At 44.6% G+C, this 25250-nt stretch overlaps 2 protein-coding genes across 5 annotated transcripts; one reads left to right on the forward strand and one right to left on the reverse strand.

The window, feature by feature from the left end:
* Positions 1 to 9437: 9437 nt before the first annotated feature.
* MICOS13 (mitochondrial contact site and cristae organizing system subunit 13) lies at positions 9438 to 13097 on the reverse strand. Its single transcript, XM_050910729.1, has 4 exons — positions 13041 to 13097; positions 11563 to 11719; positions 10734 to 10785; positions 9438 to 9658 (listed from the first exon to the last, which is right to left on the reverse strand). The coding sequence occupies exons 1-4, from the start codon at positions 13067 to 13069 to the stop codon at positions 9561 to 9563; spliced, it is 336 nt and encodes a 111-aa protein (XP_050766686.1). The 5' UTR covers positions 13070 to 13097; the 3' UTR covers positions 9438 to 9560.
* A 411-nt stretch (positions 13098 to 13508) lies between these two features.
* HSD11B1L (hydroxysteroid 11-beta dehydrogenase 1 like) lies at positions 13509 to 24122 on the forward strand. Of its 4 annotated transcripts, none has more exons than XM_050910726.1 (9): positions 13509 to 13685; positions 14386 to 14433; positions 15698 to 15876; positions 17122 to 17252; positions 18671 to 18782; positions 20050 to 20141; positions 21201 to 21294; positions 22158 to 22323; positions 23313 to 24122. In XM_050910726.1, the coding sequence occupies exons 3-9, from the start codon at positions 15792 to 15794 to the stop codon at positions 23365 to 23367; spliced, it is 735 nt and encodes a 244-aa protein (XP_050766683.1). In that variant the 5' UTR covers positions 13509 to 13685; positions 14386 to 14433; positions 15698 to 15791; the 3' UTR covers positions 23368 to 24122. The 4 variants fall into 4 exon arrangements, with proteins under 4 accessions (XP_050766683.1, XP_050766679.1, XP_050766680.1 ...); XM_050910722.1 differs by lacking the exon at positions 23313 to 24122 and adding an exon at positions 22620 to 23217; XM_050910723.1 differs by lacking the exon at positions 23313 to 24122 and adding an exon at positions 22620 to 23217 and having other exon boundaries at positions 15781 to 15876.
* Positions 24123 to 25250: the final 1128 nt, after the last annotated feature.

The following is a 25250-nucleotide window of genomic DNA, read 5'->3' on the forward strand; positions in this document are numbered from 1 at the left end:
AGCGTTACCGACCAAAGATGGCTTTTGTGATGCTAAGAGGAAGAAATCCTGTTACTTCAATTAGTAGGGTCACTGGTTTTTTTCCGTCTTCAGAGATTTTTTTTTTTTTCTCAGTTACGTGAAGATTTTTTTTTTTTTTTCCCTTTCATATCCTACAGCCTGCATTGTTAATGGGAAGTGAAACTCTTCAGGTCTTCAGGGTTGAGACTTCCCACACTGGAGGAGGATCCCTGTGGACAAACCATCTAAATTCTAAAAAGCTGCTTTGATTGCACTGGGGAGTTGCGCGAGGCTGTCTGGATCGCACTGGCATCAACCTCAGTGTAAAAGTTTTTGGTTTAGTGGTGAAGCTAAGGCCCAGAAAGACTTGAGTCATTTGTTCAAGAACACAAACTAGGAATGCAAACAGAATAGACTTTCAGACGGCTACACTTAGTAGCAACTAACTGTAATAATTCTGTGGGTCTGGCTAGAATCCAGCGCCTCCTTGCCTGTAATCCTTTAGATGTTCACCTCTGATACAGAGAAAAAAAAGAGTGGTGATACCCCCAGACCTGCTCTGCTTTGTCTTTCCCAATTCGGATCGACCATTAAGCATGAGGACAAGTAAATCACTCCCACTAGCTATAACCTATGGCTGTCCCTATTATTGTATCTGGACTTCTCTGCAGAAATTGCATGGGAATGTGAAGCTCCAGCACAACTGACCTGTCAATTTGTAGCTTTAAGGAGAGCATCTTTCCTTGTCCTCAACAGGTATGTAGCATCCCAAAAGGGGTTATGAGATTTCGCCTCCAGCCAGGGCAGGCTCTATTTACAGCACCACACAGTCATTTATAAGCATAAGGAACATTGCCATCTCCTGGTTGACTATTTAAGGAGTTTGGAGAAGTCGAAAAAGTCATGCCTATGACCCAGACTATTGCATCAACCTACGTAGAGATTGACGCCAAAGTGATGGTATTTTATCATCTGGGGAGACAATTACTCTAATAAAAGAACCTTTTTGACTACCATGGGGGAAAAAAAACAACAAATAACCAATCAAACTGGAGCTTCTTATCTCATTATGATGTTCACTGCATCTGAAAATCATACATACTTTTTCCCACCAGGTTTTTAATTGACCCGCATTTCCCTCTAATTCCGCTAGATGGCCACACTAACTACATGCATGTTTCTGACATGGGAGCAGCCGATCGCCCAAACCTTGACATCCAGTCAGTGGCTGTGATGCCTGTCCAGTGTTTATTAAATCCAGTGCACGGAAATGATTGGACAAATTCTGGTTTTGGGGTTGTGGGGTTTTTGGTTTGGTTTGGTTTGGTCTGGTTTTTGCCTGGTGCAAAGATTTCTATGGGCTATCAAAAAAAAAAAAAAAAGTCCACACAGCATAGGCGGAGACAAAACTAAACAGCTGCCTTCTATTTCCCAATTCCAAATAAACTGAGGATAGAGACAATGTGACCCGACTTGAGCAGAACCTTGGAATGTCCACTACTGGTGTAAGCAGGTTGCATCTCTGTGGTTAATTACTGCTGTAATCAATTGCTGTAACACATTAAGCACGCAGTAAAACATAAATATACTGATTAACTCAGGTTTGCATTGGACAGAAATTGGGTTTGCATAGGGTATTTTTTTCCAAACAGCAAATGTGAGTTCCCTGATTTTAAGGAATCCTCATTCATTGAACTTTTGCAGGCTAGAGTCCTCAAGGTAGTTCTAATGAATGTTACCAAAATAATTCAGGTGTTTAAAAAAAAAAAGTCTGTTGAATAAATCAAAAACAAAAAAAGTTATTTTAATACTTATGCCTGCCTCACTCATTAACCTTACTGACTCTGCAAACCTGTTGGGAGTCTCAGCAATGGAAGGACAACTTCCAGATCAGTCCCAACCTTTCTGGTCCTTAAAATGAAAGCAAGTGAAGCATGCAACCTCTGTGATGAGAAAAGCAAAGTAATTGCATTCAAAGAAGGTGGAATAATCCTACTAACACAGAAGCAAAAGCCAGCTGTGTTTTAGCATTCATGGCACTACAGCTAATGGTAATCTCCCAGCAATTTCAAGCTCACACATGAAACCTATACCTAGCCTGCAGATGGAGAATGTTTGATGCTAACAACGAGTGTACAAGCAAGATCCTGAGCATGTGCCCGTTTCCAATTCAACTGTGCCCTCCAAGGAAAAATCTACTTACCACAGTGCAGCAGAGCAAGCTGCTTGTCCTACTCTCCCTCGGTATTTTGGTTTAGTGTTACTCAGCGTTGCTGTTGTGGCCTCTCAAGTTGGCAGTTCAGGTAAGAAAGTTTTTGCTTATGTTTGTCTGATCTCTAAAAGCTATAGCAATGTGAAGTGTAGCTCTTACTGAGTATGTATGTCAGCTGCTGCTTGTTTTGCAAAGACAGACTCCACTGGGGCTAGCTAATTGAGTCACCTAACAGCTCTGTCAAAACAGGGAAAAACATCTCCAAAAGTTTTGCGAGGTTCAAGTTTGACCTGGTATTGCATAACTCAGAATGAGTGGTCTGTGCTGTTAGCATAGAGGAATTTTCAGAGCATCTAGTTCTTAAAAGGCCAGCCTAGTGTGTCTACACTAGAAGCCTAGCCTCTCTTTATCTTCAGTGGAGGGAAACAGTTCCTAACTGTTTTGGAGGCTTTCACTGACTTTGGAAGTCTGTGTAACTAATCTGATGCCATAGTTAAATGGCATAAATCCTCCATAATTCATGTTTATTTCATAAACATACTAAAGATGCTGGTGGTGCAGGATGTCATCTGTGCTTCTTGGGAACTGTGCTGGAATGACAACGCTGCAGGAAGTGTGAGGATGAGAAAGTACACCTCATGCCAACAATCTTGCCTTGAGAAGGCAACTGAAGCATTTGTGCAAGCCAAACTAGCGTGCTTACTAAGTGCTGATGTACAAGAGAACTGCAGTCACTTGTACATACCTTCCTCTTCTTTTTAGTAAATAACTTGAATTACTGAAGATCATTCATAAAATACCATTGAGAAAGCATATTACAATGAAGAAGCTTTAGAAAGCAATCATCAAAGGGCAAAAAGTGGTACAGAAGATCATGAAAAGCATGGAGAACTAAAGTTCCAAGCATACCAGAGGTGCAGTATTCTACCTGTTTGTACGTAGTGTGTGTACATAAACCAAGACCATGCTTTGTTCAAAGAAGTGATGACATTTTGTTTGTAGCAAAAGCTAGAGAGAGGAAGACTCTCTCGATAACAGTGTCAGAATTTTCTTAGTGGGAGGTTTGGCCTGGTGGGATGGGTGAGTAGACTGGAGTCCTGAACCTCACTCTACCTCTCCCCTTATGTTCCAGGACATTGAAGCCGAGGGTGTTTTCAGAAAAGACTTGAAGATAAGCACAGAGGCCGTCCTGGATCTAGGGCTGATACAATGACTTCAGCACTTCAAAGGAATGAGCACATTGTGGGACTGGGGCTCTTTTGTTTTTGTTTGGACCAGCAATACTACTTTTCTTTTATAAAGACTGAGCAGAGTTAGTGCTTCAGGACACAAGCTGACAAACGCACGTGCATCACTCCCCTCTCACTCATTCACCTGGTGCACACGGTAGAAACAACTTTGAGCACATTCCAGTGCTCTGAATATCAAGGGTTGGTTGGGATCACAATTGCTGGTTCAAGGGTCTGGCAATGCCATCAGCCCTACAGCCACATGCTTTACTTTTACTTTCCTTTTGTGTTTCAGAAACTGATCATCCCATCTGTGGGCAGTAAATAGTAGACCTAGGGGATGAGTGGGGAGTGATGTGGGAAACAACTCTGATCCCTGCTGCTATGCTGCCAGTGAGCCAAATCACAGCCCGTGCCACTTAACACCAGCAGCAGCACAGCGCGGGTATGTTCCCTTACTAGCTGAACAAGGAGCTGTACTCCCCTCCCACTGCATTGGAAAGGCAGTGCTTTATACATTCATCCAACATTTTCCAGTAAAAGATGACTGGAATTGCATGAGGGATTAAAAGTTATGTTCTGAAAGTGAAATTTTCCCACTGGGAGTGGGGAAAATGGGCATCATTTTTTAAAATGCAGACAAGAGATCAAGCAAGCAATCGTGGCACTTGGAAACATGTAGTCACAAGCCTGTGCTGGGATTTGAGGCTAGAGTCACAGGCCACAAGTAACATACGTACGTGATGCTTCAGTCACTGGGTCAGTCTGTCTGAGAAATGCCTTGTTCAGTTGCTTTTTCTCAAAAACCATTCCCTGGAGGTTGCAGCTCCCTCCTGGCAACATCCATTCAAAAAGAACCCCCTCTCAGATGCTAATCACTGTAACTATTTTGTGTAATAACTCATTCATTTGTGTCAAAATAGTTCCAGTCAGCACCTGTGCTGCAGGCACAGCTGTTTTCAAACCTTAGGGGGAACTCTGCCAAGAGAAGATAGACTGGGTCTTTGAGAACACTAACTGGTCAAGTTGAAGAAACACTCCGCACCAGCTCCCAAGGCCAATTATCCTTTCTGCTGCATGGGGAAACAAATCTGCTTAAATGGGGTTAGTAAAAGCTGCTTGTGTTTTTATTCTTCTCTTCTTCCTCTTCCCTCCCCTTCCCCCCCCACTTCTTTTCCCCCACGTGTAGCCAGAGATATTAAGGGCTTGAAAAGATACCAGTAAGTTTGGAGATGGGATGGGAGCATCCCATAACCCTGCTTAGTGCCACAGTGCTGGCAGATGTAAACTTTTTATCCTTCTGTACGACAGGTCCACTAGAGACAGCCAGAGTGCTCGATAACTGGTGACAGAAAAAGGTAGCCTGTGAAAGTCATTATTACAAAACATCTACGAGGCAAAAAGCTAAAAACTGGAAAGGAGGAATGGATGTTTACGCAAAAGTAGAGTACACAACTACAAAATGCACTGGGGAGTTTTTAGACCTACCTGCTAATGCCAACTCTTTTTGTTTGAAAGATATTCCAGAACTGTTTGGTGTAGTGGCACCAGGCCACTCTGGCCGTATCCAGTGTCACCATGTTCAGAAACAGAAAAGATACTGGGTGAGCTGAACAAAAGAAAACACCTTTTTACTGTGAGGGCGGTCAAACACTGGTATAGGTTGTCCAGAGAAGTTGTGGAGTCTGCATCCTTTGAGATGTTCAAAACCTGGCTGGACATGGTCCTGGGCAACCTGGTCTAGTTGACCTTGCTTGAGCATAGAGGTTGAACTAGATTATCTTGAGAGGTCCCTTCCAAGCTCAACGATTCTGTGAGCTGCAGCACAGGTACTATTTTAACAAGTCAATTTCTACACTGCCACTTAGTCTGTCTGCTCAGCAAAGGAATCCGATTAGCACCCTCTCTTACCTACAATTGTTTCTATAGGTCACAAACTAGACTTGGCAAAACATTCGACTTAAATGCAGCAATTGTATGAAAGGCTCAGTCCCTTATTGAATGTACACATTGTCATCGAGATGTAATAAGAGAATAAATGTACTGGGTCAGATGAAAAAGTCCTTCCCACTCAGTATTCTTTCTTTTAGAGGCAGGTGCGTAAAGAAAAATATGTTGGAACAGCGTGCATGTAGAGCAATCCTTCATCAGGTGATAAACTCCCAGTGTCTGGCACTCCAAGGTTTACTGAGCTGTAGCTTCCATCTGGACCATTAGGTTTCAGAGCCACTGATGGACCCATCCTCCAGGAATTAATTTAAGTGCTTTTTAAAGCTATTTATACCTTAGCCAAAGCCTCTGAAATCTCTTGGCAGTAAGTTTCATCATATAACTATTTGTTAAAAAAGGAAACAAAACCCCCGCAAATCCTTCTTCCTTCTTGTGTTTTAAATCTGCTTCCTAATCTGAGTAAGCACTCATCCTACTCTCCCTACCTACCCCTGCCTATTTCCTGTCCTGTAGCTGTGCCTTGGCTCATTCTGTAACTAGCACAGACTAGAAAATTGCAACTGTGTTAGCACATCAGTGTGGGAGAAATGCCACCTCTGCTTCCATCAGCGAGGACAATCTCTGTCCCTAGTTTTGGAAGCATGAGCAGCAGCTCTGGGACAGAGACCTGAGGACAGAGAGGTTACAAGCTGTGTATTTACAACAACCCATCCCATATAGGCACAGATGCTTCCTGTGAAGAGGGAACAGATTCATACTGATGCTACGCCATGTCATAATGACTTCTGCAACCTCATGCCACAATCCCATCACAAAGGGTTAAAAATACAGAATAAATCTGTAACTCCATCTTACAATACTGATGCCTTCTAGGCCGTTGGTGCTCCTTGGATATACCTTGGCTGTGACTGAGAACTGACCTCAGGAAAGTTTTCATCAACATTAAAATTAAAACATGCAGAGTCCACAAACTGGAGCGTATTGCAAGCTAGCAAAATGTTTCATGCAGATACACTTTGCCCAACTACTCTCCCCGTGCTTGTATAATTGTCCTAGGCCATGCATGCACACGTGCCAGCCCATCTATTTCTCTGCTGGCGTGTTACTACAATGCCACACAGTTCCTACGGACACCAGCTTCCTTCTGCAGAGGTAAGATGGGCTACTGTGAAAAATTTCACATCTGCCAGCATGTGGATGAAGATAGACCCAGAGCAAGAGTGAGCAACTCCATTTTAGATCTTATTGAGTTGGAAGACACTGCCACTTTGAAGGTGAGCATCAGTGAAAGATTTTGCTTCTCCACCTTGGACCTGCTTCAAAAGTGCCAGTAGGAAGGAGAACCTAAAGCACAGTGAAGGCGCTTGAGATTCAGAATTTCTTGTATACAATGCTGCCACTGAACTGTATGAGTCTGGCAAACCACCTGCCTATTGGTATAATTCCTCTTGCTTAAACTTTAACTTAGATTCACAAAAAAACTTATTGGATATCTAATCACCCAGACGTGTTCCATCATCAGTGGGTATGCACAGAAGGGCAGCTCCAAAGGTCTATGACAAAGCACTCATCAATTGAAAGGGATTTGTAGATATGTACCTTCAAGACCGGACAGGTCCAAGCTATGTGACTCCCAGACTCCCTCTGGAGTCCAGCCTGCAGAGAATTGGCCTTTAATGTGTCTTTTTTTGTCCTCTGGACATGCTGGTGGATTGCGCTTCTGACAAGCCTCACTTTGGCAGCAACCGGTACTGTCTTCCTTTTTGCAAGAATCCTTCATAGCAGCAAAGGTAAGAGACAACCGCAGATAAATGATTAGCTGCTTCCGTTTCCTGCCTTTTCATGTCCTGGAGATAGCTGGAGAGGTTAAAAAGTAACATGCACTAACAGCAGCTGTAGTTTATAGCCTGTTCTAGGGAGACCAAACCAAACAGCTCACAATGGACAGAATGCCACAGTGTTGTAGGAGCTGTGAAAATGGCTTCCCAGCTACTTTGTTAATGCTTTGAGGGGGAGGCAGACACATGGCAGGACTGAACACATACATCAAAAGTATTTTGGAGTGAATTAGTGTAGATGTCCTGCTAATGAGCTACTTTGACTTCCTAACCTGCCATGCTACATCCTTGTTCTCCATCCCTAGAAACACCATTGCGATAAAACGTCTCTTTAGCTTTTACAGCAACCCTCATCCCTGCCTGCATGTGCCCACTAGCATTTCCACCATGAGAACAGAATGTTAGTACCTAACCCATCACGATATGGACATTCATTTTTCTCACGTGAAAACAAAAAAATCCTCAGAAAACTGATGGCAGGAATGAGTGGCCAGGAATCCAATTTCTGCCCAGGCCTTAATTTAACTGTAGGTTGCACACTCCTGTTCTACCAGAAGTGCTGACTGCCTCTTCTCCAGAGGTCTACCACCAGCAAACAATTTTTTTGCTGCTAACTCTGGTTCTTCTCCTATGTCCCTGATACACAGTTACATGTTCATGACGGTCCATGCCAGAGTGAAATTTACCCTATTTCTTGTGCTGATTTGACAGCTAGTTGTTACTTTCAGCATCTTTTGGACCTACTTACATTTTGGCAGGGAACTGAGAAGTACACTTGTAATCTTTGCTCCTCCTCCTCTTCAGAGGAGCTATCAGCCTCCTGTGGAAGAAGAGACGGATAGCGAGAGAATATTCTTGCTTTCTGGGAACCTCCCTTCCCATCTCCCATTTTGTATTGCTGCTTATCAGCAAACAAGGTTTCTGGTTTAAAAAAAAAAAAAAAAAAAAAAAAAAAATCACACTTCTGTTTTTATTCATGCAAAAACTAGGACAAAGTCTCGTAGGAAAACACAGCTTTAAGTCTCTAGGCATTCAAAAAATAAGGAAATGAAAAAATGTTCACACAGATTGTGGAGTTATTCAGTGGCCAGCTCTGAGTTTAGCTCACGTTCACGTATTTGTTCATAGCTCAGCTGCAGAATAGAAGTTCCTTTGCAAAGAACTTATAATACACAAAGGCATAGTTGCAGTCAACGGGCTCTGTTCCTGAGGTACCTCTGCCTAATTCTTCATGGGGGCACTAGGTTTAGATGAAGTAGGAAAACCCTTGGCCTCATTCTCCCTTCCATGGGGACTCTGCTGTGACTGGAGGTCCTTCCCGTTTCCATTTTCTCTCTTGCTCAGCTGCCAAAAAGCTTTACACACAGAGGTGCCAGTATCTTACAGGTACTTCCAGCCCTATTTTACAGGCATTTAAAGAAGCAAGCAGACAGAATACTTTTTCAAGTCAAGAGACAAACTGAATCCACTTAGTTTTAGCCAACAGCTGGTAAAATTTAAAATCTAAACCCTTGCCTCCAAACAACCTATGCTGTGGAGCTGAGAATTCAGATACGGGCATAAATTTGACAGTGCTACTGGTCGTTGACTATGCATCCAAGGGCATATTTGGATTAGTTGCTGGAAACGTTACAGTTAAACAGTACTGTGATTTTGCTGTTCAAGCTCAGGTACTAGGAACACTGGCAACGCCCATAAGCCGAACAGACTGGGGGGGGGGGGGGGTGTGTGTTAAAAGTTTCCTATGACTTGCTGAAGTTTTGCATCACAGACTTATAAACTCCTTTCTATTGCACACTGTTGTCATCATCAACAAGTATTGCAACTAGTACTGGCTACTCCCAGTTGTGTGACAAGTCACAGACCACCTGGAAGCAGCTTTCGCATCAATAATGTGCTCTTTATCTGACAGAGGCACTCCTTCTTCAGCTAGCCTGAAGACAAGTGCTTTGTCTTCGAACAACATCTTCTACTGTTACCTTCGATTTTTTTTTTTTTTAAACTCTTGTTGGCTTGTTTTGAATTAGATGGCATTTACCTTCAAGATTAATTCAGCTTCAGAATAATCTGTTCAGTTAACAAGCTTGGCAGCTTTAGAACAGGGACTATACCTCAGCATAAGGCCATGACCTCTGCTGAGCCTCTGATCACTGGTAAAACAGAAAGCAATTATTGCAGTCTGTATGCTAAAACCAACCCAAATACAAATGAAAGTTCCAAAGTCTTTTATTGTAGCCCTTGCATGGCTGAGCTGCCCTCTAGAGGGATGGACTATGCATGATCCCAAAGACAACACAGGATGGAGAGAATCATGAACCCTGGAGAACGTGTTCATTTGACATGATCCTTCACATATTTCCAGCCTTCCACAGTGTATTCACAGGCCCTGGTGGGAGCTACAGACAAGGCAGACATGACTGTCTGCACTCCTGCAAGGAAAGCAGAGAAGAATTATCCCAAGAAGAGCATCATTCAAGCCAAATTTCCTAATGTTATTCTAGCATTGTAGATCTCTCTAAACACAGAGAGAAAAATCTAGCTCTATCTCAGAAGCTTTCAAACACACTGAGGCCTGAATGATCCTTGGTTCAAGTACAGCTTTATTGTCTCAGTATCATTTGTGACACAGAGAAATTCCAACTTCAGGACCAGTATAAGGGATAGACAATTACAAGACTGAAACAAAGAACTGAGCTAAGTTCCATTTTATTTCTGGCCTTGCCACAGACTCCATGAGTGATGTTGGACATGTCACAATATTTGTGGACTGTGTTTCCCCACAATTACATGAAGACTTTTTGCTGCACCATAAAAAACTATAAATTAACTTACTAGGTATTTATAACATGCTTTGGCCTTCAAACAAGATCTCTAAAAGTCCAATAATAATGGGAATACTCATCCCTTCTGAAAAGTCAGAGGCTCAGTTCAGACGTACTAGCATCTGAAGAGTTTATAAACTCTTCAATCTTTAACCAAAGGTTCACCTTTCTTAAGAATAAGTCATCATTTATTTTTATGCTCTAGTTTCCCTCATCACTACCAGTGCTGATGAACTCACTGGTGCATAAACTCTATCTATTTATTGTGGGGGCCACAGGCCTCCCCAAACACTTCACTGAAACATTCAATCTTAGATTCTAGGATAGCGTAGGCATGCCTGTCTTGGGGCACAGGTGGGCAGCAAGCTTTGTAGGTAAAAGAAACACCAGCTCCTCTGGTTAGAAAAGGCAGACAGGTTTATGGGCACACATCCTCCTCCTTATTTCACAGTTGGAACAACAAGAAATTAAGTCCAAAGTCATTCAGCGTGCTGGTGGTAACACCTGGAGCAGAATATGCTTCCTTAGTCCCAGTCCCAATGCTCCTTCCACCAGACTGTAACATCTATCACCTCCTCCTCCATCGTTCAATTTAGGAGGACAGTATTGAAACAAGACTGGTATAAGCTACACCACTCTTGGCCCCTTGCTCCTTTCACAGTTTGGTGAGAAGTTATTTTACCTTTATTCCAGGAATCAGAGGGGGAAAAGTCAAATTTTGGAGTGGGTGGGAGCTAGAAAGAGAGAGACAAAATATCAGCACTTCAGGGATTTCACTTATAACAGGATTCACATCACCTTGGAGAAGCCTCTTGACCTCAGATCTCAAAGATACTTAGGTGCCTACTCTCCGTAAGTCTCAAAAGGGATCATACATGAGGCTTAAAGTCTGGACTTTGCTCTTTCCCCCAGTATAAAGTAGGGGCAGAAGGTGGTACTTATCATTTGGGTGCTCCTGAAAAATCATCTCCATGGCTGTCTCCTTACTGTTATCTATTAGTTTAGAATAGTCTCTCATACGAAAAATGCTTTTCAAACTTTCAGCGAAGGCTTCTCCTGAGGATTTTAGAAACTAGGAATTACTCAAAGAGAAGGGCCTCTTCAGGCAATTTAAATTCAATTTGACGAACTGTTAGCAGCTTGAGAAACTGGGAAGAGAATATTTTCATTCCTTTTTTAAAAGCATGTAGGATCCTTCAAAAGCAGCTTAGGAATACCACTACATAGTGAAGTATCTCCCAGAGCATGCTTGCAATCCCCTCCTAAACCCTGCATAGGCTAGTTACCCCTTCTCCTTTGAAATAACATCTGTGAGCAATGTCTCTCCCCTAAATTTAAAATTTTATCCTCCTTCCATTTCAATCCTCTTCAAAATATTCTCAATGTGAAATCCAGTTTCAACAGCAAAACTCCTGCCAGCATTACTGGAACCAGAATACCACCCCAATGTTTCCTCCTCATTCAGAGAATGCATTTGTTTTGCTGACTATGTTCATCTGCACAGTACTTACCTCCCAGCCTATATAACTTGTCCACTCCTGGATAGCTGGAGGCAGTGCTGCTTGAGCTTTTTTGAGAGCTTCAGCACCTTGTGTGCCACTGCCCAGCAGCCCCTGATCATATGCCACATATACAGCAGCTCCAGCCAGGCTTCCTTTGATGACAAACCTGAAAGAATCAAAAGCAGCAACAGTTCAGTTCACTTTATGACTATCAATGCATCTCTCTTGGTAGGTTGTGACCGTCAAAGGGAGGGTATCGATAAAGAAATCTGAGGGTCGCAAATACTCCACTGTAATGTCTTATTACAGACAAAAAGCAGCAGAAAAATATCTAGCTACCTTCCTTTTCTTCCTAGGCCAACTGTTCCCTGTCAGCCCCTTGAAACCATACCCGTTCACATTTTATCAGTGACAGTTTTCAAGAAAAAATGAGGAAGTATCAAACACCTCCAAGTATGTGCCACTTTTTAAAGTCTGAGAATCACTGGCATATACCTTTGAGAAAAGGAACTAAAGGATTTTGCAGTGGGTAAGACATCCATGTTAATGATGTGGTTCTTGCTGTCTTGTTAATAAGTAATCTGATTAGTTTGACAGACACCAATCTCTTGTTAAGCTCATTATCGTCCAGTTAACACCTGGCCATGCCTGTTCCTGCATTGCCTAAGCTTTTAAAGTTTCCCAGTAGACTTCATGGTGCGCAAACACTAGTTTTACAGCTGTAGTGGCAACCTGCAAAATGGAAGGCAGGAACAGAATATTTGACCTTTATTTACTTTTTCATTATAGATAAGAGATCTGGGGAGACTGACTTTTTCAAATTCACAGGGCAGAGAGTTGTTTCCCCTTTAAAAAAACCAAAAAGCTGTTGCACACCTAGGAAAAAAACCCCAACCAACCAATCAAAAACTTGCCAGATAGCAGTACTGCAGTAGTAGAACATGTTGAGATATAGCCCTTGAGAGAGGCAAGAGAGAATCAATATTTAAATCCATGGATTCACAAACATTTTGGGGAAAAGGGATTTCTCTGTTAAATATTTACTACTCGCTCCCAAAAGCACCCTTCCACACCTTCTCCCTTCGAGTGGGCTGTTATGTCCAGAGCTGAAAATGTTCCCTCAGCAAACAAGCGTCCTTGGACAGCATTCCCCGGTTTTATTTTACGTATTGATGCTCGCCTCGAGAAAACCGCCAGACTGCTGCCAGGCATTCGGAGACACACAAAGAAGCTGCCGAATGGAGGCCAAGCCTGGCACGGGGGCAGGCGAGGTCAAGGGCGCAGCGCTGCAAGGCCAGGCGCCTGCGGGCCAGCAGGGCCGGCCGGGGCCCCGGAAACAGGCCCGGGAGAGCCGGGGGAGACCGTCCTCGCGGGGGCGCGGGGAGCCGCGGCGGCAGAGGGGGCGCGGGCCGGGCGGTGCATACGGGGGGAGGGCGAGCACTCGGGCCGAGCTCTCCGGGCAGGGGAGCGCGGGCGCAGGGACTCACTTGACGGCGGGGAAGAGCCTGGCGGCCATGACTGCAGCAAAGGCGGCGCGCTCGGCCGCGCGCCGCGGGGACCTTCGGGAGCCGGTCACGCGGCCAGGGGAGCGCGGCGGCTCCGGCTTGTCCCCGCCTCCTGCTCAGCGCGGGGCGGCGAGCGCGGGAGGGCGCGGCCGCCTCGCCGGTTGCCATGGCAGCCGGGCCGGCGCCAGGGAGGTCACGCGGCGGCTCAGGGGGGCGCCGCCGCGTCCCCGTCCCCCGCCGCGGTGCGTCGGGGCCGGCGGCGCGCGCGGGTAGGCGGGGCCTCGCGGGCGGGGGCCGTGGGGGCCCGGGCTAGCAGGGGAGGGGCGGGGCAGTCCCGCAGCCCGCGCGCAGCGCCTCCGCGTGCCTCTCGGTGGTGAGCCCCCCGTGAGGAGAGCTGCGCTCGGGTCCTGCGGGCACCTCTCCCCGCCTCTCGCGGCCACGTCCCTCTCGCCCGGTCCTGGCGCTGTGCCGGAACGTGCCGGCAGACGGTGCCTTGCTGCTCTTCGCATCTCGACGGAAGCTCGGCCGGGGCTTCAGCCCCGTTGCTCGCGACAAAGCTCCATCCTTTCAACTCCGTCTGCTGCTGCGTTTCTGTGTTGTGCAGCAAGAAGTGCCGGCTATCCTGAGGTACGGCTTTCTGTGGCGAATGTTATCAGCTGCAAGCATAATAATTCTTTAATGAATTAAACGTTCTGTAAGATTAGACGTGAGGTTTTTTCCTGCTGTAGACTAGGGAGAACTCGTATAGAGGCTGACTCTGAGTTCAGAGAGCTGTGGGAATTGCTGGTGAAAGATCTTTTTCTTAGAATCAGATGTCTCTTTCTTTTATTTCTCTCTCTCTCTCTCTTTTTTTTTTAATTAATAGAGCTCCTAACCTTTTAGTCTTTGTACACGCTTACATAAAATTTGGCCAAAACAAGGCCAGCTCTTGCTGTGGGTGCCTGCCGTGTTCAGAAACCATTGCAATTCTCACTGTGAGCGTCTTGTTTCTCACTTTTTTCTTAATCCTGAGAAAATCCAGACAGCTTCAAAACAGAACGTACCTGTTGTTTTATCCATCTAAGCAAACATTAGGTGGTCTGAACTGCTGATATTCAGCTGACCTGGATCCCCTGTTCGTAACAGGGCAGTAGAAATAGATACAATGAATAGAAATAGAAAACACGTGTTGTGTTGTCAAATCACATTATGCTTTTAACTTAAAACCCTTGAGTTCCAAATCTACCTGCTAACTTCTCAACTTCAAGAATATCTACTATATTATCTCAGAACCTTCCAGCTACTGAAGTTCATACTTGTTCCCATTTTTCCCTTTTATCTCCTCCAGGCCCCAGTCCTGCAAAGACTTCTGTCCATGATCATCTCTGTACCCTGGGTAAGACTGTTAATTTCATTATCTCACTAAGTATTAGCCATATTCTGATAATGCTGTCGTTCCCCCCCCAAAAAGCTAGTTTTAAACATGTTTGCAGAACTGTGGAAGTTGACGAAGTGAATTTTGCAGAAGACAGCTTCTGGAACTACTGCAAAATTTCTTTTTTAATTCCTCCTGTATTCACTGTATCAAACTGCTTCTGGCTACTACAGAATTTGTGAAGACAGAAAAACTCAGGAAATATAGAGAAATAGTACTGGCTAATGATGCTCAGCTTGGTAAGTGAATGCTATGAGTATCAGTAAGTTTCGATACTGACTTAAGTTTTGCATTTTCCTTTTGCAGGACAAGTTCTAAAGAAGAAGTGCAGAAATCCCTCACCTTTTTCCCTGCCTTGTACACCATTTTATATATGGCACGCATGTATAATTCCCAAAGCATGGAAAAGGACATCTAAACGTAATTTGTCAGTGTGATTTCATATCTGTTTTAAATTTTTGTCAACAGCTGCAGATAATATATTATTTTGGAAAAGAGATAATCGTTTAATTAATTTTGCTTTTCAGATTTGATGTATTTTTACATCAAATATATCTGTGAGAATCTGAAATAGAATGCAGCAATACAAAATGCAGAAGGCTTTTACAATGGAATTAGACTTTCAAGTAATGGTTTAAATGAGGAATTGGTGCTGACTCCACAAGTTTCTGTGGAGCGTTCCATTAGGGACAGACATTTTAAAAATAATTCCCCCAGTCCAGTTCATTTAAGACAGACTGAATGCCAGACCGGCTGTCCTGGAGCAAATGAAAGGCTGAGAAAACAGTAGTTGAGCAAGGCAGGAAGATAGATGAGATGATTTCTTGAGCTTTCTCCAGACCTATTTTCTGCCCTCTTTGGGTCCCTTCCTCTTGTACGAGAGCAGGTTTCATTATCTTCAGGCCTGCAGCTTTACATTTTTCATCCTGCCAAGGTTACTTCCTCTGAACAGGGAATTGCACTGCTTGGCACAGCCAAGCCCTAACCTTTCTTGGGCAAATGCAAACCATTCGTAGGACTGTGGTGTTCCCTCCCTTCAACAGGGAAACAGCAACTTCTTTGCAGCTTCTTATCAAAGTGTTGGTTGTCCATGTCCTCCCTGTTTTTCATTCTTCACAGAGGTGACTTTGGCTCCCAGTGGAGAGACTTCTCAGGTGGAGTCTCAGTTCTACACAGCACCTCTCTTACATGCAGGACAGAAAAGGACTTTACATGCCTCTTGCAGGTTGGCTTCCCGCATCAGAGGAAGGAGACTACAGTATTTTGGCTGGAGTGCTCAGCTTCAAGACTTCATTTTGTTCTTCACAGCTTGGAGGGATATGAAGCCAATTGGAAAAGTGCTTTGTGCTACAGGGATTGTAGCTGGGCTCCTAGCTTTCTTCTGGAAAGACCCTTTTAACCCAGGTAGGCTTACCAGGGGGGTCATTCCAAACTGGAATATAAGTCACATAAGAGAAGATGTTGAATTTCCATACTCTGACTGGTGGTCTCATTCCTGCCCGTAGTCTTACCAGAGCTGGTGGCCCCAAAGCAATGCTTCATTCCCAGAAATAAGGAGAAGCTTGACACAAAGAGGAAGACAAAATGGTCTAACAGCATTTACAAGGGATCCTGCTGTCTTATGTGGGGAAAAAATGACATGTACTTCACTACTGCCTTTCTCTATTTTTGTTTTGATTGCAAACTCCTTGGGGTCCAGAACCATCTCTATAGATGTGCAGTGCCCAGCACAAGAGGGCTGACATGTCTCCATACTGGTGGCAAAGAATAAACGATATGCAGGAGGCAGGAAGCCCAGAGCCTGGTTTATGTTGTACAGCTTTTTATAATGTGAAAACCAACTTCATCCTTGAAAGATACTGGTCTAGGAACCCAGGGAAAGGGCATGTGACACAGCTAGCTTGCATAATCATATCGTTATTTCCTGGCAGTGATAGCCTGGGCGTAATGTCCACAATAAACACGCAGTGATAAAACAATGCACCTCTTGGGCAGTTGGGCCTGGGGCTTGTTCCATGGCAACTGAGCCATGCCGGCTGCACACTTTTATCCATTATCCAGCTCCATGGAAGAATGCTGAGCTGGGGAAGAGAGATGGGAATGGTGAAGCAAGGCTTGGCTGTTTGGTTTCTAGCACGCCAGCTGCTGTCTGAGTGAAGTGGGTCAGACTGATCCTCCTGCTCCATGACTGACGTATGAACCTGGGCGTTGTCAGGATGGAGGAAGGAACTGGCTGTTGCATGTTAGTGGAGCTAGGCCAAGCTGAGTGCCATGTGCTGGAGCTTGTTGAGCTAGCCAAGCTTTCCTGTGACCCAGGCCAAAACAGATCAATATGGCTGGCTACTTGACATGAGGTGGCTGATGACTAACCTTTTTGTTGTAGGCACCTGTCAGAAGGGAAAAATAGCTCATTCTTCAAAGATTAGGTGATTTTTGATTATTTTCAGTCTAGCAAGAATTGGAAGGTATTGTTAATCTCATGGCTTCTTCAGGTCAGTCCTGCCTCTTCTAGTTTTGGAGAAGCATCGAGACTTTTGAGCACTTACACACACCTTTCTACTTTAGAGCTCTGCCAATAGTTAAGGGCAGCTCCTCTGCTGCTTCCTTCACTTAACTTCTATATCTTTTATTCTCTTTCCCATAAATAAGAGAGCTTGTCTGGTGCCCGTGTTCTCCTGACTGGAGCCAGTGCTGGGATTGGAGAGCAGATGGCATATCATTATGCCAGATTTGGTGCTGAAGTTGTTTTGACTGCTAGGAGGGAAGATGTGCTGCAGAAGGTAAGAACTTTGTATGAGGGAAGACATAAGAGATATGGACTTTCATCAAAAAACCAGCAACAACAAATTAGTTGTCAGCGTGGTAAGTTTTCCTTCAGAACTGTTGTTGAGCAAAAACAGCTTAGTTACTTTCAAAATTCTTTCCACTTATGTAGAAAGATGGAACATGCCAGTGACATGTTTTGAGCCTGATTTGCTGGCAGTGTCCTGTGCCATTCTTCTCTGTAACTGATCTCCTGGATGGGCTGCTTTGTGATGCCATACACCAGTGCCTGCTGCAATATGCCCGGTTTTTCTTACCAGAAGGCAGTAACACTGCATACTGGGGAGGTGTAACCCAGAAGGGAGCTTGGCCTGTACAGCAAGATGCGTATACACTGCCTGAACTTTTTACTGCCTGAACATTTACATGATGCAACGGTATGACGCTGTGTCAGGGGAAGTTCAGATTGGACATTAGGAAAACATTCTTCACTGAGAGAGTGGTCAGTCACTGGAACAGGCTTCCCAGGGAGAACTGGTCATGGCACCAAGCCTGTCAGAGTTCGAGGAGTGTCTGGACGATGGTCTTAGTCATATGGTTTAGTTTTAGGTAGTTCTGCGAGGAGCAGGGAGTTGGACTCGATGATCCTTAGGGGTCCCTTCCAACTCAAGATATTCTATGATTCTATGAACTACAATTCCTGTGCAATATTGTGCAGCTTTTCAGAGTCCAAACAGTTCTATTGGTAGCTGTTTTGTTAAAGACTCCAACCTTTTTGTAGGTTAAATAATTTTTGACCAGCTTGAATAGAAGAGACTCCTTTATCTGTAGTTTATAAAATGGGACAATATTTAGAGAAGGTATCTCTTAAACTGTGGGGATAGGTGACTTGCAAGGAAAGTTCTTCGCTATAAAACGGCACAAAAGGAGAGCTGGGGACAGTGAGCACAAGAATAGTTCCTAATGCCTGGAAGGCATTATTTCAGCAAATAGCTAAACTGCGTATCATTACTGGGCACCTTCACATACTCAACATAGCAAAGGAACTATGAAAGATGAATACTGCTAGAGCCTTACCACGTATTTTGGAGCAAAAAGAAGAACTTAATGTAAAGCATAACCCTTATTCCAGAAGAGTTCTCCTGAAGAAAACTCTTTTTGGGGTGAATCTTGATTCTTTTCCAAGGTAGATTGAATCTGCATCCTGCTAAGAGTTACCTCTATTTAACTGTCTGGTTAAACAAAGCCTGGATGCAAAATGAGCTCTCCGTGGGCTGAATAGTGGTAGATTTAAAATTAAAGTGTGTCTCTGTCCAGAATTGACTCTCACTGACTGTAGTATGGGGAAAAAACCAGTGCCTTACAGTGGCCTTATTTCTGTTCTTTTCCTTCCACTCCATATTGTTTGATCTTTGGGGGTGTGTTCTTTTTCAAGGTGGTGGAGAAATGCCTGACACTTGGAGCAAAGAAAATACTTTATATCCCTGCAGATATGTCTTCCCCTTCAGAGCCTGAAAAGGTGGTTCAGTTTGCTGTCGAAAAGCTGGGTAAGCATCTTGGGCATCTCTTTGGCTTTCAGGTATATAGACAGTTCTCATTCCAGTAGGAGCTTCCCGCTTCAGTTTCCCCACGTTCCTCGCTGAGGGGGATGTTTAGGACAGGAGGGTGTGGGGTTTGTAAATACCAATCTGGATATGGCCATCTTTTTAGCTGCCTTTCATGGGGAGGATATGTCTTTTGCTAGAGGAGAAAAGTATGCAGAAAGTACTTGTTCACTGTACTTCACCAAAACCACACCCTATAGCAACAGCTGCAGTATCTCACCTGTCACAGGGTACCACATGTACACGCATTTGCCATACGTGAGCGGGTACCAGCTGCACACACCCAACCCTGAACATAGTGCCTTGTGTTGAGAGAGACAGAAACTGGGAGGTCTCAAAGCAGTGACCTGCCCCTGTAGCAAAGCTCAGTCCAAGACTGTATAGAAGGGGAAGGTGGTCTTATTTTCACCAGAACTGATTCGCAGTAGTCCCACTCTCATGCATTGGCCTTCACTCATTCTTTAGTACTCACAAGCAACAACATGTGTATGACCAAGTACCTTGGCCAAGCTTACTTGTGGTGATACAAAGGACAAGGGATGCCCACTGTTGAGTCCTCATCCTGTCTTCTGGGTTCTTGGTTGGTGACCATGTGCTGCTTTTTGATTGTCTTTTGTGCCCTGTAGCAGTTGAGTGATTATGATCTTTTGCCGCTCCATCTTGTCGCATTTGGGTCAGACTATCATTAGGCAGCATTTTCTGTTATACTCACTATCCTTTTGTCCATTATTTGAGTGTCTTAATTACTTCATGATGCTCTTGGTTTTCCTGATGTGTCTTAAGAAATTGTGTGTAAGTATGCTGTGATCTGGATGACCTGCCAGTCCAGCAGCCATCAAGTCATACCTTTCTTTTAAACCTTCTGCTGTTTCTGCTGATACCATACCAATCGTAATTTTTCTGTTGCAAATTTGTATACTTTGAAAATAGAGTGTACCACCAGAACTAAGTTCCAAGTCTGCATTACCCTGAAACATCATTTTGGAGAGCTGCTGTCAAAGAAGAACAGCTTTCCTTCCAATTCTACCCTTGAGGAGCAGGCAAAGCTGCTCCCAGATGGACATATTTCGTGTATCTTCATGGTAAAGCACTTTCTAGCCTTCTGAGGGAGCGGCTGGTCGGTTCAGCCCTCCTGCTGGCATTTCCGAGTTCCTTGGTTACTGGTTAGGGAATGGCCTCTTTGTTTGGCTGCTTTTTCTCCTATCTGCAGGGGGACTGGATTACCTGGTGTTGAACCACATTGGCATGACCCGTTTCCAGATGTGGGCTGGAGATGTGGAATACACCCGCTGGCTCATGCAGGTGAGGTTTCCCAGCAGGAAGAGCTCACCTGGAACTGGGTGAGTCTGGCTTCTCCTGGGACAGCTTTGGAAAGCTCAAAGGCAAATTCAAGTCTATGGCAACAGTTGAGAACAAACCTTTTATTTCAATTGTGTTTCAAGTCAAATGGTTTGAAGGCTTTGTTACTAGACAGGTGTTTTGCTCAGTTGTTGTATATGTGTGCAGAGGAATGTCTGGGAAGAACTTCACTTCTCTCCTTCCTTCTGTCCTTCTTATCTCCCATTAGCCCAGGACTGTTAGGGATTGATGGGTAGTTATGGGCAGTTGTGCAATGTGTGTCTAGTTTAGCAAGGCCAATAGGCGAGGAGCAAGCACTTCCTACTAATCTATAGCAAGTGCACATGTCATTGCAGAACACAATAAGGTTGTTTGAAATGGTGTTTGCCATTTGAGTCTCTGCTCACAGATTCAGAGTTTTCCTACAGAATCACCTTGGGTACCAGGTTTTGGGACCATGGAGATGAAGAGCTGTTTTCTTGATTCAGCCTTCTTAGGTCAGGTGGGTCATATTAGTTCTATTTCATGTTGGAAGGAGCAGCAAGTAGGGAACTTGGGGTCACAGGTAAGAAATTTCTTACAAGTTAGAAAGCAGTCAAGCTCAGAAGAGATGCTGAATGTTATGCTTTGTTGTAGTCTGAGCTCAGTCAAGAGAAACTTAAAAGGGGAGCAAATTGAGACACTACTGGTGTCCTTGTTGCTGGATAGGGATTGTGGAGTAAAGAATGGCATATAGAGAAATCAGGGACAGCTAATTGTCTCTTGTCAAGAAATCGGTATGTTAAAGCCCAGGAATAACCTTTGCTCTGACTCTTCTCCATTGCTTTTTCTGGGATCTGAAAGATTCATGGATACAATGTTTGTCCCCGTCTTCACAGAGATGATTCTTTTCACTTGATGTTTGAAAAAGCAAATCCAAGCCATGCTCCTTTCCATTTCTGACCACTGTATTGGCTTTCTGGCTCATGCTGACCTTCCCTGCAAACCCTCTTGCTTCTTCCATGTCTACTTTTATCATTCCAGGTGAATTTCTTCAGTTATGTGGCACTTGCAACAGCAGCTCTTCCCACCCTGGAGAAGAATAAAGGCTCTCTGGTGGTTGTTTCTTCCCTCACAGGTTAGTGTCTTTAACTGGCGTAAGTGCTGGCCTTGTGGAAACAATGGTTCCCAGCACATCATGTTTTTCTGTGTCCTTCAACCCCTCAACACATTTTCAAGCTGTGCGTTTTATAGTAGCAAGCAGGATGGTGGCTGGCTGGCCTTCTTGTTTTCTGAAAGACCTTCTCTGTGTAGCACCATTTTGCATTCCCTTGGAACTTTGCTCTTCACTCACCATGTGCCCAGATCTGCTTGTTTGGCTCCTGTCCCTCACAGCCAGGCCCATCTCCCCTGCATTTCTGACACAGCATTAAGACCATCCTGCCACTCTAAGGCCTTCTGGCTTTGGACAGCCTCAGTAGCAGGCTGCTGAGTAGCTGCAACTACTGTACAGGATGGAAAGGCAGGAGAAAGTCTCAATGGGTGCTCAAGGGAGCTGCATCACCATACACAACTTCAGACTACGGTTCATCCCTGCCTTGTGACGTAACATGCCTTGGTGTCAGGGAAATGTCATGGCCAGATGCACCAGCATGTGATCCAGTCCATGTGATGGGGGAGGGGAAGGCTGCAGGTAGACCATCACACTGGGCTTTTTAGCCCAGCATGTGAGCTGGTTACTGTGTAAGTTAAAAGAAATTTTGTCCCCTTATCCACGTATGTGGTGGCTCTTGCGCTGGGATGTGCTCGTGCACAAAGTGGTATCATTTTCTAAGTAAGTGCCTGCATGTGACTAGAAACAGAGGGAAACTGACCTGAACAGAACATGGGTTGATGCAGGATGGCAAAGCCTCTTGTGTTTGCCCAGATTCCCTCTCCATGGCACCATCCTCCTTCCAGCCACTTTCCTGGTGTTTTCCATTCTCTCCTTTTCCTTTCCAGGGAAAATACCCACTCCCTTCACCACTTCTTATTCTGCCACCAAGTTTGCACTGGATGGATTCTTTAGCTCGCTGCGCCATGAACTCATCATGCAGAAGAGAAATGTCTCTATCACACTGTGCATCCTGGGCCTGATTGATACCGATACGGCATTAAAGAATACCAGGTGTGTATTTGGAGAAGGATGTAGGAGTCTGGGAGGGTGTCTGCAGGAGCATGCCTCTTCTTGAAAGCATGCAAAAAATGCACTACAACTGTGTTTAAGATGGTGTGCGCATCTGTTTCAATGTGCAAGAAAACTAATGAGAAGAGTGCATCTGCTTGGGTACATCATGGGGGTTGTGCATGTCCACCTCAGCATGGAACATGAGCATGCAGAATGCTGTGGTAGTCAGTCTGCACAGTTAAAACCACACCAAGGATTGACTGGCTTTGAGTGATCCTCTGACTGTTTCCTTCCAGGGGCAAAGTGCACCTAACTGCTTCTCCTGCTCCTGAAGCTGCACTCGCCATCATCCGGGGGGGTGCCACACGGGTGCAGGAGGTTTTCTACCCATGGTGGCTGCAGCACATGTGCTGCCTCTGGGTTTTGTTCCCGAATGACCGGGACCAGGTTTTACAGAGTTACTATAACTACAGTAGTCCTTAAAGGATGCCCAGTCTGTCTCCTCTCCCATCCCACATCCCTTCTAATTACGTTCCCCCCATCCCACTAAGCATCCCATTCAACCATTGGTGTCAAGCAGGAGCAGGGCAGCAGTGGTGGCAAAGTAACCTTAGCTCTTTTCATAAGACTCTTCTTGGTCTCCCTCTCATCCAGCTTCAGCCACAGTTCTGCTATTTCTACCCATCAGTCAGAGATCTTTCACACTGTTCACTCTGTCTTAGCCATCCACCCATCTCCCCTCCTTCAGCCTCACCTGTCTGCTTTTACTGCCTCCAGTCTTCTCTCAGCTCCAGCTTTAACCTCTGTCTGTACAGGATGTCCTGGAATGTCTGTACATTCCTGGGACATCCTGCCCCACTGCTTCATTGTTTTGTGGACTCTGTGAACCTTCTTGCTTCCTATAAATAGAATTTTAATCTCTAGTTTAATAAAACTTTTTTTTTTTTTTTTATGTTTTGGTGTTACATGTTGATGCTTCCTCTGTGAAGGAAGGCTGGTGACCCGGCTTCTATGAGCACAGGCCCGTTGGTAGATGTTTGCTGACTGCATGGGACCTGTTAAATCACCTCTTCCTTGCTGTAAATGCCAAGATGGGCTGATGATTCCTGCACTGAACAGGAGAAAGAATGTAGAGGGAATTCTTCCCTAACACATTATGCCTACAGATATGTGTGATGGCTTGTAAGTTCTAGCAGCTAAGAAAAAGCAGTCTCTGCTTGGATCCTCCTGGGCTGGGGATGGATAAAAGATCTATATGTGGGCTCTTTGGTGTCTGAGAGGATGGTTATTTTGTGTGTTGTTCCCATCTGCAATGCATGAATCCTGAAGGAATTTTAAGTAGCTTTGAAAGCTGAACATTTTGTAGAAACTGGTTAACAGGTTTGGAATTTATTGGAACATCCAGGTGTTGCTTAAAGAACAGGCTTGTCTAGGGGATATAGAACTAAAACGGAGTGTGCAGAGCCTTGCCAGTCACAATCTTTCTTCAGTCATAGCTGGTCTTCTCCAAGGAGAGAAAAAAAGCAGGTTGAGGAGTACATTCTAGCCGATGAGAGGTGGCTTCCTGGGAAAGGGTCACTGCATGTCCCCCTCCTTCTTTGCTTTGTTGACATCTAGGTGCTAGACTAAGCGCACTCTTGTTCTGAGCCAACTATAAAAACTTGCGTGCCTGCAAGAGATGTCACTGCAGCTTGAGTTCTTAATTCTTGTTACGGGGAATGGTGTGTGGCACTTTTAGTCGCAAGTACATTTTATTCACATCATAGGAACAGGCACCAGCTGAGTGTTTTCCTTCCTCTCTTGCCATTGACTGGATTTTGACATGACAAAGCTTTCTACGGAGCTGTGTGGAAATAAGAACTCACTGCAATTTACAAACTCTGGAGTTTGAACTTGCTCTTTCTAAAACACACACCTGCTTGCTTCTCATGACCGTTTGCAGTATACACGTTGGCTCAGTCACTGCAGAATTGCGTTGGTGCGAGGGAAAGGAGGCATCAAAAATTGAGGTAGTCCTAGATTTCATTCTCTGCTCATATTCTGCTTTTCTCCAGCACCATTAAATAGGAGTTTCAAAGCAGAAGAAAGTCCCAGGGAAACGGGTGCTTTTATAGAAGCAGGGGCTGAACCATGGGCATGGCAAATGGCGTTGGTTCTCTACCAACCCTAAGCGTGTTCCTCACCTTCAGGGCAGAGACGAGGAGTCTGTGCATTTGCTTTCCCTTTTCCTGGTTCTGTGCTATGCACCAGATGGGCTGGGCTCTAGCTCTCGATTGATTTTCCATCAAGGTGCTGTTGAGAGAACCCAGTTTTGTTCTCTTTTAAACTTTTAAACTGTGTAACAAAAACAAAAACAAAAAAACAACAGGGCAGGGTTGTGAGCAGAGTACACAGGAGTTCTTAAAAGATGTCTGGTATCTGCACACAAGAGCTGTGACTGGTTTGTGTTTAGCTCAGCTGGAGCTTGGCTGCTGAACTCATTGGTTGCAATTGGGCTAATATAACAAACTTGCATTTTGGGGATCATATTCTGAAGACTGGAATAAAATTCCACAGACAGCATTCTTAGAGACACAGGGACATTGAGTGGTGTTCAGAGTAAGGCAGGGTTATATTCTGTAGGACTCAGGCTCTGTCATCCATGCCTCTGTGAAATGCTTTTTAACTGACTGCACAGATGATTTGCTGAATGGAAACAGACTTTCCTCGCCCCAGGCCTTTGGTGATTGTCTTCCAGTTGTAAGCATTATCTAAAAGCAGGTGCAACTAACACATGAAGTAGAACCCCAGTTACTTAGCAAGTAAAACTTTTATTAAATAAATTCAAGATTTTTTTTGACCAGAGTGAGGAATTTGACATTGACGAAGCTTGTATCACACCTGTAACATTGTACAGTCACATCAGTAACTGTGATGGAAGAAACTGT

This window comes from Gymnogyps californianus, chromosome 24 (genome assembly GCF_018139145.2).
Source record: "Gymnogyps californianus isolate 813 chromosome 24, ASM1813914v2, whole genome shotgun sequence".
In the NCBI taxonomy this organism is placed as follows: Eukaryota; Metazoa; Chordata; class Aves; order Accipitriformes; family Cathartidae; genus Gymnogyps; species Gymnogyps californianus.

Bases quoted from the DNA above. Each gene is read 5' to 3' on its own strand.
- HSD11B1L (XM_050910722.1), top strand. From the start codon at position 15,792: ATGAAGCCAATTGGAAAAGTGCTTTGTGCTACAGGGATTGTAGCTGGG. The intron at 18,783-20,049 runs GTAAGCATCTTG...TCCTATCTGCAG, and splicing joins GTTTGCTGTCGAAAAGCTGG to GGGGACTGGATTACCTGGTG. The intron at 20,142-21,200 runs GTGAGGTTTCCC...TTATCATTCCAG, and splicing joins ACACCCGCTGGCTCATGCAG to GTGAATTTCTTCAGTTATGT.
- MICOS13 (XM_050910729.1), bottom strand. From the start codon at position 13,069: ATGGCCGCCAGGCTCTTCCCCGCCGTCAA. The intron at 11,720-13,040 runs GTGAGTCCCTGC...TGATTCTTTCAG, and splicing joins AGGCTCTTCCCCGCCGTCAA to GTTTGTCATCAAAGGAAGCC. The intron at 10,786-11,562 runs GTAAGTACTGTG...CTCTCTTTCTAG, and splicing joins CAAGTTATATAGGCTGGGAG to CTCCCACCCACTCCAAAATT.